At 48.9% G+C, this 17,017-nt stretch overlaps 1 protein-coding gene across 2 annotated transcripts in view; it reads left to right on the plus strand.

Moving 5' to 3' along the window:
• EPHX2 (epoxide hydrolase 2) overlaps nt 1–14,156 on the plus strand; it is a 57,372-nt gene extending 43,216 nt beyond the window's left edge. For both annotated transcript variants that reach the window (XM_023216789.2, XM_023216790.2), the window contains 7 exons: nt 6,015–6,086; nt 7,878–7,911; nt 9,788–9,890; nt 10,711–10,780; nt 12,987–13,067; nt 13,419–13,477; nt 13,674–14,156. In XM_023216789.2, the coding sequence (XP_023072557.1) occupies nt 6,015–6,086; nt 7,878–7,911; nt 9,788–9,890; nt 10,711–10,780; nt 12,987–13,067; nt 13,419–13,477; nt 13,674–13,752 (498 nt within the window). In that variant the 3' untranslated portion in view covers nt 13,753–14,156. The remainder of the gene's footprint in view (nt 1–6,014; nt 6,087–7,877; nt 7,912–9,787; nt 9,891–10,710; nt 10,781–12,986; nt 13,068–13,418; nt 13,478–13,673) is intronic.
• Nucleotides 14,157–17,017: the final 2,861 nt, after the last annotated feature.

Genomic DNA, 17,017 nt, shown 5'->3' on the forward strand with positions numbered 1-17,017 from the left:
ACTTTTTTTTTTTTTTTTTTTTTTTTGAGATGGAGTTTCACTCTTGTTGCCCAGGCTGGAGTGCAATGGCATGATCTCAGAGCTCACCACAACCTCCACCTCCCGGGTTCAAGTGATTCTCCTGTCTCAGCCTCCCAAGTAGCTGGGATTACAGGGATGCACCACCACGCCCAGCTAGTTTTGTATTTTTAGTAGAGACAGGATTTCTCCATGTTGGTCAGGCTGGTCTCGAACTCCCAACCTCAGGTGATTTGCCCGCCTCAGCCTCCCAAAGCACTGGGATTACAGGCATGAGCCACCATGCCTGGCCGTTACTTTAATTTTTATGCCCTTTATGGAGGAAACCCTTGGCAGGGTTATTTTCATTGTCTTAAATTGGCAGTGTTGTGTTAGGTTGTGGTGAAAAGAACCAAATATGGAGGGGTTTGGAGTCCACTGTTCTCATTTATAATCTGCCTGACCTTCAACGGGGTGCTTAAGGCCCCTGAGCTGAGTGTCTTCCTCTGTGAAATGGGCTGCCCAGCTCAGTGCTGCTATGGACAGAAAGAGCTGGCACCATCAGCACGTGGCAGGCGGCCCCCAGTGCCCTGGGTCCCTGTAGAGCCCCCCGTGTCTTTGCTGTCCACCTCTCTCTCATCTGGCCAGCCACACCGCAGAGAATCAAAAGTCAGCCATTTGCTGTCTGCCGAGATTTCGGATGCTTCCAGCCACTGGCGTTTTTGACCTCAGGGACAACCACCCCACTGTTTCTCCTGGCCTGTCTTGGAGAACACTGGCGCAGACTTCCAGAGGAATTGGAGTCATTTTTAGCAAGGTAGACGGAGCATGAAACAGAATCGCTGGCCCAGCCCGCTGACCAGTGGAGGCTTCACTTCCCCTCCTGGGTGGCGTCCTTTGGCATTAATTGTAAAGGGCGGGAGCGCTGAGCAGGGGCTTGGTGCACCTGCAGTTGGGCTTCAACAGCTGCCTCCGTTGTCTCACCCACGAAACAACAACCACAATTAAGTGCAGCTTCTCAGCAGACCTGTTCTCTACCTTGGAAAGGACACAAGAGAAGATTAAAGAGGAGAAACTCCTGGGATGGTGGAGGGGAGTGCTCCCTGTTAGGAGGGCTGAGCACAGGAGGCACCTCCCTAGCAAATTAGGTGACTGACAGCGCCGCCCCTACCAGCGCTGAGTGGAAAGTCTAGACAAAACTCCATCTTCTTTGTGGCGCCCTGCATTTCTGGGGGCTCCCCTGACAGTGAGCTGAATATGCACGTGGAAAGTAAATTGAGGGGATGAGGGAAGTTCAGGGCACCTTGGATCCTGGGACCCTCCAGACCCCACCCTGTGGTTGGCACACCTGCTGCCTGTTGCTCCTGGGGATGGTGCCTGGCCCCCCTAAGCCCAGGGTAATGAAGACCCTGGCCCCTTTCCCTCCTCACCCTCTCCCCTCAGCCCCCACATCAAGATACTCCCTGGAGACATGCTTTAGTGTAAGCTGGGGGCCAGAAATGGGAGGAAAATAACAGACGTTAAAATTTGTCCTCTGCTTACGTGCTTAGCTGAGACCTTCTGACTCTTTTTAATTTACAAAAGGTAAGACCGTATCTTTATATCCTACAGACCAATGACAAATTTCCTGTCTGCTCTGGATAGGGGCTCCTCCTTTTGTATTCCCACTCCCGGGGCTGCCATAGCAAAGTACCACAAGCTGGGTGAGTTAGAACCACAGAAGTGAATTCTCGACAGTTCTTGAGGCTAGATGTCCAAAATCAGGGTCTTGGCAGGGTTGGTCCCTTCTGGGGGCTCCCGAGAGAGAGTCCGTTTCATGCCTGTCTCCCAGCCCCTGGCAGTTGCTGGCAATTCCTGGTGTTCCTCAGCTTGTAGACGCATCCCTCCCGTCCCTGCCTCCGTCTTCGTGTGTCATCCTCCCTTCTGTGTCTCTGTATGTCTCAGTTTCCCTCTTTCTCTCATAAGGACACGGGTCATTAGATCTAGGGCCCAATCTAAAGCCAAGATGATATCATTTAAAGAGCCCTAATTAGAAATTAATTTAAAATTTTTAAAAATCAGCTAGGTGCAGTGACTCACGCCTATAATTCCAGCATTTTGGGAGGCCAAGGTAGGAGGATCACTTGGCCAGGAGTTTGAGACCAGCCTGGGCAACATAGCCAGACCCCATCTCTACAAAAATTTTTTAAAAGTTACCCAGGCATAGTGGTGCACACATCTAATCCCAGCTCCTCAGCATACTGAAGCAGCAGGGTCGCTTGAGTCTGGGAGTTTGAGGTTGCAGTAAGCCGTGATTGCACTGCTGCACTCCAGCCTGGGCAACACAGCAAGACCCTGTCTCTAAACAAATAATAATAATAATGGAGATAATGATATTAATATTTATTGGCATGCCTTCTGTGTGTCAGGCATTGTAAGAAATGGGCATTATCTCATTTAATCCTTACAAAATCCCCATTTTACAGATGAGGAAACTAAGGCTGTAGGGAAAGAAGTTCCCCAGCTCGTAACTATCAGTACTTGGGCTTGAAACCGTGTTTATTGGATTCTAAAGTCCATCCTTTAACTTAAGTGCACAGGAACACAAAAGGAGGAGCCCCTATCCAGGGCAGACAGGAAATTTGTCATTGGTCTGTAGGATTTAAAGATATAGTCTTACCTTTGTAGATTAAAGAGAGTCGGAAGGTCTCAGCTAAGTTCATAAGCAGAGGACAAATGTTATCTTCTTGTCATCTTCTCTCCTTTCTGGCTCACAGCTTCATCCTGTTCTTTCCATTGCTCTGCTGCACTTTTATGTGAGTGAACAGATTTATTTACCTTTTTTCTCTCTGACTTTTTTTAAGAGACAGGGTCTCATTCTGTTGCCCATGTTGAAGTGCAGTGGCACAATCATAGCTCACTGCATTCTTGACTTCCTGGGCTCAATCAGTCCTCCTGTCTCACTCTCCCTAGTAGCTGGGACTACAGGCATGCACCACCATGCCCAGCTGATTTTTGAAATATTTCTTGTAGAGACAGGGTCTCTATTGTTGCTCAGGCTGGTCTCGAATCCTGGTCTCAAGCAGTCCTCCTGCCTGGACCTCCCAAAGTGCTGGGATTACAGGCTTGTGCCACCCCACACAGCCTCTCTTGGATTTTCTTTACTGACTTTTTGACATCATTTGCCCTTTTAAGGGTCATTTGAGGCAAAGCCCTATCCAGGCTTCCATGGGTTCCTTCAAACACTGAAATGCACCCGTGAGCTCATGAACAGCAGCTGTGTCTGTGATGAGGACTGCTCTCAGTAAATAGGAATGATGACCGACAGCCACACACACAGAGCTGACCTGGGCTTCCATCCATCACTTAAATGTGCTTCTTCCCATGGCTATTTCCCGCTGTGGCATTCATCATCATGTTGCAGAAGGCCGCCATTGACACCATTATAATTGAATCTTACAAAACGGAGGGAACTGTCATTAACAGGCAGACATGACTTTCATCAGAAAATCTCCAACCCTAGATCCAGCACCGCCAGATGATCAACGTCTCCGTTTCTTCTGTGCTGCCACTGCACAGATCCAGAGCTCTCATGAGGAGTGATGAGCAGAACAAAAAAGAGTAATATCTCACCGGGCGTGGTGGCTCACGCCTGTAATCCCAGCACTTTGGGAGGCTGAGGCAGGTGGATCACTTGAGGTCAGAAGTTCGAGACTAACCTGACCAGCATGGTGAAACCCTGTCTCTACTAAAAATACAAAAAATTAACTGGGCGTGGTAATGGGCCCCTGTAATCCGAGCTACTTGGGAGGCTGAGGCAAGAGAATCTCTTGAACCCATCTTGGCAGTGAGCTGAGATTGCACCACTGCACTCCAGCCTGGGCAACAGAGCAAGACTCCATCTAAAAAAAATAAAACTAAAAAAAGTAACCTCTCGACATGTGCAAGCACTGAGGACTGCAGGTCGCTGGAACGAATGCTTTGTGGATGTGGCTTTAGGATCTTCCTCTCCTCTGACTCTATCTCAAGGGTAGCCACAGATGCTGCTGAGAACAGGATGAGTCCCTGCCCCTAAGAGGATCTCAGGAGAGCACACTCAAGGCTCTGCAGGATCCAAGAAAAGCAGAGTTACTCCTTGATGGTGGGAAAGGTGGAACCTCATAGAGAAGGCAGCGTTTGGGTCTGGTGTCGAAGGCCAAACTGATAGAAGTCCATGCTGTTGGTGAAGGTCACAATGTGTTAAACCAGGGAGGCCAGCAAGGAGGAAGCCCGCTCAGAAAACACCTGCAGACCAGTTCAGCTGGTGTTTGGGTGTGTGCAGGTGGGTGGTTAGAAGGAAGGAGAGGAGAGTCAGTTGGCATCACCACACTTAACTCAGTTCCTTCCTGTAGCACTAATCCCTCAGCAGCAGCTGTGTTGCAGAAATATTTTAGTTTAGTTTAGTTTAGTTTTAGTTTTTTGAGACGGAGTTTTGCTCTTTTTGTCCAGGCTGGAGTGCAATGGTGAGATCTTGGCTTACTGTGACCTCTGCCTCCCGGGTTCAAGTGATTCTCCTGCCTCAGCCTCTGAGTAGCTGGGATTACAGGCGTGCACCACCATGCCCAGCCAATTTTGTATTTTTGGTAGAGACGGGGTTTTACCATATTGGCCAGGCCAGTCTCGAACTCCTGACCTCAGGTGATCTGCCTGCCTCAGCCCCCCAAAGCACTGGGATTACAGCGTGAACCACTGCGCCCAGCCAAGATTTTTATTATTTCTGAATGGTTCCCCCTAGTGGATCTCTGCCTCCAGGACAGCTGTTTTCTCCTAAACTGCATCTGAAATAGCTTTCAGGTTCACGGTCTTTCACCTTCCAGAAAAGACAGATTGAATTAAAATTGTCCTCTTATGCTCCAAAAAGCCATGAACCAGGCTACCCCTACTAGGAGAGTAGGATCCATGGATGGATCTCTCATCACCTTCCAGCCATGCCCCTGTTCTTGGTGTCTGCTTTGCTGAAGTGTTCCTGCGGGGGATTGGGGTAGGAAGGAGAGGGGAAGCAGGAGAGAAGGACTCCACACCCTGAGTCTCCAGTAGGAATCTCCTCTCCAGTCCTCAGCACATGACATTCAGTGACCTGGACACTTCACTTTAGTCTTCATCCAAGCCCCTCCCCCATCCTCTGGTCCACCAAGAAGGTTTTGAGGAGTATTTTGTACATTGGCATCTCTTGGTCCAGTTTGCCAGAGAAGGAGCTCAGTGTCTGTGGAACTGATGAAGCAAGTTCAGGTCAGAGAATTCCCCCCCCACACAAACCAGAGACCTGGAAACAGCCAGAGAACTGTGTGTTGACTGGGTAATTCAATGCCATACCGCTCCCAAGAACTGGGAGGACCTGGTCATTTGTCACCAGAAAGGCTACGTGTCCCAGCTCTTTAACAGTGGAAACCTCGCTGTCCTGTTTGTGGAATATAATCCATTGGCAATCTAATGGTCTGTAACAATTAAGACCCAAATCAAAGGAGTTGGTTTTGAAGTTTCTGGAACAAAAAAAAATTCTTTAAATTTCTTTGTAAAGATGGGGTTTCCCAGGCTGGTCTTAAACTCGTGGCCTCAATATAGTGAAATTTAGATGCCTGGATGGAAGAGCATTTGGCTTATAGTTTTTGGCTTTTCTGCTTGGTTTCTCAGAATCCTTGGAGCCCCTCTCTTCTTCTTACCACCAGTCAGCCTCCAACCCGTTCCTCTACCAGCCCCCTCCCAATTCCTTTCAAGAGATTATTATAAGTAGTACCTTCTCATTTTAAGAATATTGAAAAACACAAAGAAAGCGGCATCTATAAACCTGCCTCACGTGGGGAACTACAGTTAGCATCTTGTATTTTATGTTAACCTTTTAAAAAATGTTTTAAGATGAAAATTCAAATGGATGCTATTCTGATGAGACTTGGGGTAGATGGGGCACAGGTAGGGACTCCTTGCTTTCAGTCAGATGAAGGAGGGGAACAGTTTCCACAGTTTCTAGGGGGTCCTTCATTTTGCTTTCTTGATTGTTTTAGGGAGTGGCTGAGGCTGAACTGGAACAGAACCTGAGTCGGACTTTCAAAAGCCTCTTCAGAGCAAGCGACGAGGTAAGGGGTGGGGATGGGGGCAGAAGAACAGGAGGGGGCAGTTGTGAAGGAAGTAGGGTACCTAGTGTGTGGCAGGGACCAGGAGTAGCAATCTGGCCTCCTTTTCTTTCGTTTCTGTAGTCAGGGTAATTGAGGTCCCCACTCTCCTGGTCCGTCCTTAATGGGAAAATTTATATCCCCAGTGACACACAAGGTCAGAGAATGATTATAATAATGATAGCTTAGAAATTATGCTATTACCATTACCATTTTAACTTGCATAATTGGTTTACCCAAGTCCAAAATTAATTGATGTCCCCAACTCACTTCTTGAAGCAGAGGAGTTTAAAAACCTTTAACTCTGTAACCTGCACCCCCCTGTCTTACATGTTAGGAGTCATCATCACTATTGTTGTTTTATATACAGTCAATTCCTGCTCAAACTGTCCCATATTTTCCACTTTCTTTACTAATCACTTCTTGCATCTCACTCATTTGCATTGAGTTCAGTTTCTTTCTTCCTGAAGCATGCCCTTTAGTAGTTCTCTCAATAAGAGTCTGTTGGTAGTAAATTCAGATTGTGGTGCCTGAAGATGTCTTAATTTTAATCTTAAAGAATCATTTATCTGAGTATAGAATTTTAGGGTGTTTTCTTTTAGAAAATTCTGTCTTTGCTTGTGAGTCAGCCTCGGGTCTAACCCCCTGTATATTAATTGTCTAAGCCAATGAATTATCCTGGACACTGCAGTGTCTGATCTGCAGTTTAACCCATGTTTGAAATATTAATTTCAATAAATAGTTTTTTTTAATTTGTGGAAGTTTTATTTGGTTCTTTTTCAAATCATTCTGATCTCTTTTGATAGAGTCTTGTATTCATATTTTTAAGTTCCTTTTATGTCTTCAATTATTTAAAGTATATTCATTTCTAATTCTTTTTTTTTTTTTTTTTCTCTCTCTGTCTCTTTCTCCCTCTTGCAAGCTCTATTATTTGATGTTTTGGGAGAGTCATATTTCACTGTTTGCTGCATTTGCTGCCTTTTGCTGTGGGGCCTTGTTGGGTGCGTGTGGGTTTTGTAAATTTGGTTTATAAATTCATCTTCAGCAGTACTTAATCTGTACCTGTCTGCTTCAGTTGGGCTTGAGGAAATGACTCCTTGAGTGGTTAAGGGTTTCTTCTGCCAGGCATCCTGGGGGCATTACCAGCCCAGGCTCGCTTTGTTGTTATTGTTATTGTTGTTCTTGTTTACTTCACACTTTGGGGGTTTCCAGATCATGCAGAGAATGCAAACTCAAATCCAAGCAGTTGGGAAGTCAGGCCTAGAGCTATGAATTCCTAAGGGGGTGTCTTTTGGTTTCCTCTTAGTACCAAGCTGAAACAGATGAATTCCTTTAACATCTTTATCATCATGAGGGGATTTTTTTTCTCATCAATTTTTTCACTGAAGGTATAGCATGTCAGAGACCCCCAGATTTACTGGATTTACCGTGGAGGGGCATGGAATATCACATCTCCAACTTCTCATCATAGGCCTAAGATCTCTTTTCTTGTTCCTATTAGTTGATAAACCTAGGTCTTCACATTACCAAGGTCTGCAAGGGCCCTGGGGCAGTCTCAGCCCAGAGCTTTGGTTGTGAGCTCCCTCTTTATTTGACTCCTGTGAGGGGGTCCCTGGCTCTCTTGGGAGTTCCATGTGTTTGTTACAGTCTGCATGGTACTCAGAGGTCATTTGTCGTAACAGGGTTTTCAGATGAGCATATTTCCTTTGCATCACCCATGACATCATTTGTAACTCTTCTCTTTTCTTCCTACAGAGTGTTTTATCCATGCATAAAGTCTGTGAAATGGGTAAGAGACATGTTTGGGGGAGCCACATCCGGAACCAGCTAATTGTTAAATGGATGTTTCTGCCTCTAACTGCTATGGGCAGAAGCCCTGAGCCCTCCATCTCTGAACTTAAAGTTGCCCAACCAGGGTCCCCTTGGCCTGCATAAGGCTGACTCTAACCCCAGGCCTGAGCACACAGCCTGGAGTTCCTACCCTTTAGGGAGCTGTGGCTTCAAGATCTTAAACAGTAAGAGCTTGGAGGAGTCTTAGAGCTTGTCCAGGGCAAAATCCACCCTCTGCTGATAAGGACCCCAGGATTGAGATCTTACCTCTATGGGGCTTACCCGGTGCATGCAGGTGGAGCGGGGTCAGTCCCCTGCCCAGGTCTCCTCCATTGCAGTCCACTGGCCCCTCTCCATCCAGGCGCCATGTTTCCAATTCCCCCACATGGAGCCCATCCTTGTCTCCCTCCTGGGTTGGATATGAGTGAAGGGTCAGAGTTGAGATTTGATTGGAGCTCATCCCCATGGCCCCTAGATCCAGCAGTCTTCCCACAAGACCGTATTTTCGCTGCAGCACTGTGGCCTTGACATCATTCACTTGTATTTTTATGAATAATGATGACCACTGTCACTTGTCTGGGCACGTGCTGACCATCTGTATAAAACTCTGGACTAACCCCTTTTAGATAAATTATTTATGATCCTCGAAGCTTTCTGAAAAATGCTACTATTTTTAGTTTCTGAAGAGGAAAACAGTTCTCAGAGGGTTAAGTAACTTATCCAAAGTGGCTGAGCCGGGGTTAAACTCCTCTGGCCCTGCAGGCCATGCTGTTGTCACTGCTCAAAGAACATTTCCCTTCCCTCCCCCACACCCACATTCCCTTGTTCCTTCACATCGTCTGTCACTCATTCATTCACCCATTCATTCATTCCTCAAATGCTGTGAGCACACGCTGGGTATGAGGCCAGGGCTGCATGCTCAGATGCCCAGACACACGAAGCAGCATGGCCACCCTTGGTGAGCCCATGGTCTCAGGGGAGGCAGAGCAGCTGGGATGCTCGCAGAGGGGCCCTGAGGTACAATGAGCCTGGGGCACCCACCTAGCGGGGAGGCTTAGGGTGGTTTCATCACAGGGTGACACCCTGGTCACATACCCCTTTGATGTGTCTCACAAAAGCCTGGAATGGCCAGCTGCTCTGCCTCTGGGTCTTCGTGAATCTGAAAATGCCGACTGGCCCTGTTCAGGCACCAGCACTGAGGCTGTGCCCTGTGAAATTGCAGTGGTCCCTGGGCTGCCAGGGGTCATCACAGGCCATCCTCTGGGGGGACTGTGCAGCACCTTGAAGACAAGATAGGGGTCTACAGTGGGATACCACAGAGAGTCTGTGTAGCACGCGGGAGGCGACAGGATCCAGCCTCCTGGCCTGGGTTCTCTTCCTGCCTAAGAGGAAGAACAGAGCAAGCCCTTAGGAAAATTCCAAGAATCTTTGGCAATGTCTCCAAAGGGCCACAGTTAAGCTGGCTGGGAAAGGTTCAGACGGGGGGAGAGCAGGAGCTGGGGGCTGGCAGGGTCTGGGATACGGCTGCTGTGTGCCTGAAAAAGCCGGCGACTGTGGTTGGTCCAGGAGCTGTGATAATAGCCAGTGAAGTCGTGGCTAGGTGGGAGGGAACGTCAGCCTGCAGTGTGACCGTGAGATCACAGCTTGGAGCTTTCGAGGAGATGGGCTCACTGTGGCAAAGGATAAGGGAACAAAAGATGGAGGCGCTCACAAGGCCTTGCGCAGGTTCAGATGGTCTGTGAGAGGCAGTGAGGTACCCAGTCTCCGTTAGAGGCCTTAAAACGCAGACCCCTGGCTCGGGGACGGGAAACTCAACAAGTGGCTTTTTTTTGCAGGAGGACTTTTTGCAGGGAGCCCAGAAGAGCCCAGCCTCAGCAGGATGGTCACCGAGGAGGAAATCCAGTTCTATGTGCAGCAGTTCAAGAAGTCTGGTTTCAGGTAAAGAGAGCGCAGGGCCCAGACACAGATGACAGACGATCGACAGATAGTGATCTTCCGCCCTCAGGGTGGAGGGTGAGGCCCAGTTCTCCACCACAGCCCTCATGGGTGCCAGGCCGGCCTCTGCGTGCCAGGCCGCCTCTGCTTGAATGCCTCCAGTGTCAGGAGGCTCACTACTTTATGGTGCTCAGCCTGCTCTAGTTTGGGACACTCAGCTTGTTCTTCCTTATGCTTGCGGAGCCCCCACAGGGCAGAGATTTTTGACTACTTTTTAGTCATGGTTCCTCGGAGAATCAGATGGCAACTCTGGGCTCTTTCTTCAGAAAGACATAAAAATCCACATAAACTCAGAAAGTGCATACATTTTGGTGCATTTGCCCTAGTTCTCGATGTCATATTAGGAGGGGGCATCTTTGCTCCACCTCCCAATGTCCCTCTCACGTGGGCTCCCTGGGACAGGCGAGTGGCCTCTGGATGGTGATTCTGCTCAACCAAGGTCAGAACCTCCCCAGCCTCCAAGGCGACGTGATGACATTCCCTGGACAGTCCTGTAGGGCCAGCTTCTGTGTGTCCCAGAAGTCCACCCAGAGGCTGCCAGTTCACTCAGTGGAGTCCTGTGTCCTTGCACAACGCCTTGCTGCTAGAGCCTGGCAACTGCGCCCGACAGCACGGCATGGGTCCTGGGCTCTATTCTCTTGCCCCTGCAGGAGGCTTTGCTCTTCCCAGGATGACTGGCTGTGCAGAGCAGGTTTCTGTTGGTGTCTGTAGCAGAGCCGTCTACTTACCGCCTCTTTCTTTTTACTTTCTGATCTCTCCCCAGAGGTCCTCTAAACTGGTACAGAAACATGGAAAGGAACTGGAAGTGGGCCTGCAAAAGCTTGGGGCGGAAGGTGAGTGCCAGGTTCAGTGTGGTCTCCTCTGCACCCTGGAACCCACCCATGGGTTCCCATTGGCCTGAGCTGATATGACCTGGCCAGAGCTGGTCATGGACAGACCTGCTGGCTACCTCCTTTCCGTTTGGGGTTTGGGAAGTGACTCCCTTCAGGGGTTTCCCATTAAGATCTTTCTTGCTGGTATTTCCGTTGGGATGGTAGAGGGTGACGTTGGGGATGGAGGTGGGGTGTGTCCAGGTAACTGCAGCATCCATCCGGAATCCCCAGGTCCCCTGGTGGTACCCCAAGCCAGGGCTGCAGATGGCCCAGGGCACCTCCCAGAAGTGACGTGGATACTGGAGCTCCCAGCCCCAGAGGAGCGTTAGGCGCTCTCAGAGATGTGACTTCAGCCTCTGGTTGAGTCACCTCGCACAAGTGAATCTCTGAGTCTCAGTTTCCTCATTTGTCAAGCAGAAGATGGGTTTCCAATCTCTGGTTCTGCAGAAGGAGTAATAGAAGTAATAGAGGTCCCCAGTTTACATTCAAAATGTTTAGAAATCTGAGGGAAATCAAATTATTCCCCATTGTGATTGCGCAGGTAGCCAGGCCTTCATCAGTAGCCCTGGTTACCTTGTTGGTTCACTCTGTAAGTGAACACACTGCTACGTGCCAGGCTTCCTGTGAGACCCCGGGATACCATGGTGTGTAAACAGATCAGGTCTTGACCTCCCAAAGTTAGGTCTTGAGGGACTAGAGTGTATAACATCATGGTTAAGAGCAGGCTAGGAAGCACATGGGCTGAGTCTAATCCCTGTGTGACTCTGGGAAAGGTACTTAACCCCTCTGATCCACTGTTGCTTCTTCTGCAATATGGAAGTGGCAAGAACAGTGCCTCCCTCATAGAGCTGTGTAAGGATGAAATGGGTGAAGGCACATGACCTGTTACAAGCAGTACTGGCAACCTAGTAGCTCCATTAGTGTTCCTTGTCGTTATCATATGACTGACGAAAATGACCAAACTACAGTTGGACAGACAAAATCTCTCAAAGCGTGGAGGAAAATATTGACAAAGGCACTGGGAAGGTGAATCCCAATGATGCTAAGGTCAGAAACCCTCCTCTTCTGCACTTTCTTTTTTTCTGGAGACAGTCTTGTTCAGTTGCCCAGGCTAGAGTGCAGTGGCGTGATCTCGGCTCACTGCAACCTCTGCCCCTGGGTTCAAGCGATTCTCCTGCCTCAGCCTTCCAAGCAGCTAGAATTACAGGAGTGCGCCACCACAACCAGCTAATTTTTTGTGTTTTAGTAGAGACAGGGTTTCAGCATGTTGGGCAGGGTGGTCTCAAACTCCTGAGCTCAGGCATTCCACCCACCTCGGCCTTCCAAACTGCTGGGATGACAGGCCTGAGCCACTGCTCCCAGCCTCTCTTACGCAGTTTCCGGTCGGATCTTCCTCTCTCCTCCCCCACCTCCTTCCATCCCGCCCCGCTGCCACCCCCTACCCAGTTCACATTTTAGCTTGGAACATTCTAGAGTTTACAAACCTCATAGAAGCCTCAGGATTCATTTTAGCCACAAAATCATTTTTGACCTTCTCCTGGCTCCTGGTTATGGGAGGAGGGAGGGGTGCGGAGAGATGCCCATCATTCCGTGTGTAAATGAAAATAGTGCAAGTTCCTCAACCAGGGATGGGTCAAAGGTGCTTGGAAATTAGGGTAATGGTGGAACGAGAACAAATGAAAAAACACAGAGGTTTCCTGGCCTTCCTGTGCATGCCTCCCTGCGTCGAACTCATTTGCCCGCAGTTAAAAGGGAAGTCATTTTGCTGCTGTTCATGTCACATTGATAACTATTGTGACTGCCCCCATTCTCTCCGGAACCTTGGCCGCCCCTTTTAAGCGTCTGTTTAATTCAGAGAAGAGGAATCTTGATCTTCATTCAAGGGTGTCTTCCCTCTTGGTGCGGTCGATTCAATTCTCCCAGTTACACGCAGCTCAGCATACGTTCTCACTCACACACGTCTGCACACACAAGACCCATGTTGGCCTCTGCACTGCTGAAGCTGTCATTTTAAAGATCTCCAGTAATAACCATGAGTCTGTTGTGCAAAGTTTGGCAGATACAATGTCAGGACCATAGCAGGGCGGTGGGCAGGGGTCTTTCAGGGGAGGAGGGAGGGCTTCCCTTGTGGAGTGCCAGCCATTCCTGTTTCCTGTTCTCTCCCCAGATCCTGATTCCGGCCCTGATGGTCACGGCGGAGAAGGACTTCGTGCTCGTTCCTCAGATGTCCAAGCACATGGAGGACTGGGTGAGGGAATGGCCCTGCACAGGGGTCATCGGTACCCCCCGGGAGAGGGCACGGGTGCTCAGAGGGAAGATGGCAGCGGAGGATACACCTTGTCATGTGGATGGGACCGCGGTTGAAGCACTTCAGTAACATCACTGTCCCCCGCTTGCAAGCAGCAACCGTGACTGTGCCTTCCTTTCCCCTGCACGGATGTGGGGTTTCGTTCACTCATTATTCCCTTCCTAAGTCATACAGTTCGGGCAGGGTGGCCTGCGGGGAGCAGAGAGAAGGCGTCCATGGCCCGTTGCTCTAACCTGAGACACACCCATCTGCATTCTTCCATTTACCTTCCTGCATGGGGTTTCCTTTCAGATTCCCCACCTGAAAAGGGGACACATTGAGGACTGTGGGCACTGGACACAGATGGACAAGTAAGGAGGTTGGGGGCTCCTGGGGTCAGGGAAAGCAGGGCCCCCTGTTCACCTTCCATAAAAGCTTTCCTGGTTTCATTGTGGTGGCTTTGGCCTGGCTTAGCCACTCATGTCACTCACCTCTGCCTTCGAGTTGGGTGGGTAGGCACAGACAAGTGTGAATGGCTTTTTTTTTTTCCTTCTCCCTTTCCTCCAGGCCCACCGAGGTGAATCAGATCCTCATTAAGTGGCTGGAGTCTGATGCCCGGAACCCACCAGTGGTCTCAAAGATGTAGCACACAGCGTGCGCCCACACTCAGCAGGTGTGCCATCCTTCCGCCTGCTGGGGCACCATTCTTAGTATACAGAGGTGGCCTTACATACATCTGTCATGGATGGCAGCATTGCTTTGAAGGGGTTTGCAAAAAAAAAAAGATTTTCATTACATAAAGTGAATCAAACTTGACATTATTTTAGATCCCAGAGAAATCAGGTGTGATTAGTTCTCCAGGCATGAATGCATCGTCCCTTTATCTCTAAGAACCCTTAGTGTCCTGTGGGGGGACAGAATGGGGTGGCGAGGTGGTGATTTCTCTTTAACTGACCAATCCATAGTTTTGCAGAAAAATCAGCCGTTCACTGAGAAGAATCTTAGTAGAGATTGGGATGCGTTACTCAATAAAGCTAAGATGACTATGCTGCTGGTCGCTGTTCTTGGAGAGGTGGAGTGACTGTTCAGGGAGAATGCATGGCGTTGGGATGAACCCTTTCTCTCTGCTTTTGAGCCCTGTTCTGGGCTCCGAGGTGCTGCGTGATCTAGGCCTTGCTGACCAGGAGACAATTCTACGGGGATGGCCGTGGTCTCTTGTGCTCTGTCCCCTAAAGCAGCCACTGGCCACAGGTAGCCACCTGCCTTTCTTCCAGCTTCCCTAGCAGATTTTGCTCAGGCACAAATGTGCACCTTGAGCATTTGAAATGTGCTAGTGAGGCTGAGGAAGCGAATTTTAAATTCCATTGAATTTTAATCAGTTTAAAGTTAAATAGCAGCAGCTGCCATGAGGCTCAGGCAGATCCAGCCCATCTTCCCCTCTGCCGCCTCCTCCCTCCTGTCACATCCAGTTAGGTGCCTGTCTCACTGATATGTCTCCTGCAGTGGTCTCTCCCCTGCCCTGCTTCTGGCCCCAGAGTCCTGGAGCAGCAGCCTCTTCACGGGTCTTGCCGCCACGTGGTTGGATTCTGAACCTTGCAGGGCCTCCCCCACTGCCCCTGCCCACCCCAAGCCCGGCCCCATCACCCTCCAATTCCTAACTGCCCTCCAGCAGCACACTCGCAGGTGCTGATCCTCCCTAACCCTCTGCCCGACTTACTCATTCTTTGCCTAGCATGTTCCCCCGCCACCTCCTCCAAGCCCATAAGCTGGGTCCCGAGCCCTTTCTCCCTGCCCGCCTTGCATGGTTATCGGGCTCACAGATGCACGCACAACGGCCTCGTTGCCCTTGCGAAGGGAAGCTTGCTGAAGAAGTGGCCCCTCCAAGCTGAGTTCGGCATGTTAACGGGCATGAGTTGGCCAGGCCACAAGGGCCTGAGTGTCTGTATGGGGAGAAAGCCAGGGGAGGTTTGAAATGGAGACTGCTGGCATTTCTTCACTGCCCTAGTGCACCTGGAGTCTTCCATGCACCACCTTCGATCCTTCCAGAGAGTCCTTTCCGTTTGACAGAAAGGGAAACTGAGGTTCACATAACTTGCCCAGGACTACTTGGCTACGTGGGGGCAGAGCCTGGATTCAGAAGCAGGCTCTCTGGCTCCTAAGGCTGAGCTTTTTCTATGAAAAAAAAGTTATCCTTTCTAAATCTGGAGGCAGATCACCTAGGTTAGGCCTCTGGTCTGCTGCATACTCGCTGTGTGACCTTGAAAAAGGAGGTCTGTGCCCCAGTTCCCTCATCTATAAAAAAGGGGATGTTAATAGGACCTAATTCATGGGTGGTTGTATCGAGTATGTTAATATACACAGAGTTCTAGAACAGTGCTTGGCATGGAGGAAGTGCTATAGAAGTATCAGCTATAAGATTTCCAGCTTGTCTTAGGACAAGACCTATAAGGGCTTTCCATTTTGAGCCACGCCACCACCATCTCAATCTTTTGCATCTGAGAATTAAACGGTTCATTTAAAGGCAAGCATGGGGCCTGGGGGAAAGGCTTACACCAGATCACATAATTTTCCTAACTGGGTGTATTCAAGCTCATTTGTAAGGGAGCAGTTGGGGGAAAGGAAATAATCAAAACCTAAGAGTGTCCTTTACTAGAAGGAGCACAAACAGCAAACCTGTCTTCCCAAAAGTCTCACTTCTAATGTTCTATCCAGTCATCTCCATCAGCCATCAAAAAGGCCTCAGAAATTCTGCTCCTTTAGCAAATAAGAGTTGAATAACTCCAGTCCATAGCATTGTCACAAAAATATAACTAGTTATACAAGGTTGAGGGGCTGTATCAGTCTGTTCTCCCATTGCCATAACGAACTACCAGAGACTGGCTACTTTATAAAGAAAGGAGATTTAATTGGCTCACGGTTCTGCAGGCTTTACAGAAAGCATGGCTGGGGAGGCTCCAGGAAACACAATCATGGCAGACGGTGAAGGGGAAGCAGGCACATCCTACGTGTCTAGAACAGGAGGAAGAGAGAGAAGGGGAAGGTGCTACACACTTTTATAAACAGCCAGATCTCGTGGGAACTCACCATCATGAGAACAGCAAGGGGGAAATCCGCCCCCATGATCCAGTCACCGCCCACCAGGCCCCTCTTCCAACATCATGGATTACAATTTGGGTGGGGACACAAATCCAAACCATATCAAGGGCCATAAAGGACAGTGGACTGGAAGAGGAGGTCTTTAGGTTTTTCAAGAAGATACTGGAATGTCCAGGGCTATGTTCTTTGGGCTATGCGTCACCTGCTGGAGTGGTGGTATCAGGGCATTCCCTGGAACAAGCAGGGAAGATTTTCAGATGCCATTTTAAGTACAAATGGCAAGGAGTGTGTTCAAAATGATTTAATTATAAAATGTTATATTTTGGGATTGAATTTAATTTTTTAATTAACATACTAGTTGTACATATTCATGGGGTACATAGTGGTGTTTTGATACACATAATGTGTAGCAATCAGATCAGGGTAATTACACCTGTCATCTCAAACGTTTATCATTTTTGTGTTGAGGACATTTAATAACCTCCTTCTGGCTATTTGAAACGATGTATCATTGTTGACTGTGGTCATTGCTCAGTGCTATACAACGCTAGGACTTACCCTCCCACTGAGCTGGAATTTGACATTCCTTAACAAATCCCTCCCTATCCCCCACCTCTTTCCCCGGCCCTTCCCAGCCTCCTATCCTCGGTTCCACTTTTCACTTCTAGGAAATGAACTTTTTTTTAGCTTCTGCATATGAGTGAGAACATGTGGTGTTTCACTTTCTGTTCCTGGCTTATTTCACTTAACAGAATGCTCTCCATTTCCATCCATGTTGCTGCGAGAGACAAGATTTCATTCTTTTTTTGTGGCTG

The sequence above is a fragment of the Piliocolobus tephrosceles genome, chromosome 7 (genome assembly GCF_002776525.5).
Source record: "Piliocolobus tephrosceles isolate RC106 chromosome 7, ASM277652v3, whole genome shotgun sequence".
NCBI lineage: Eukaryota > Metazoa > Chordata > Mammalia > Primates > Cercopithecidae > Piliocolobus > Piliocolobus tephrosceles.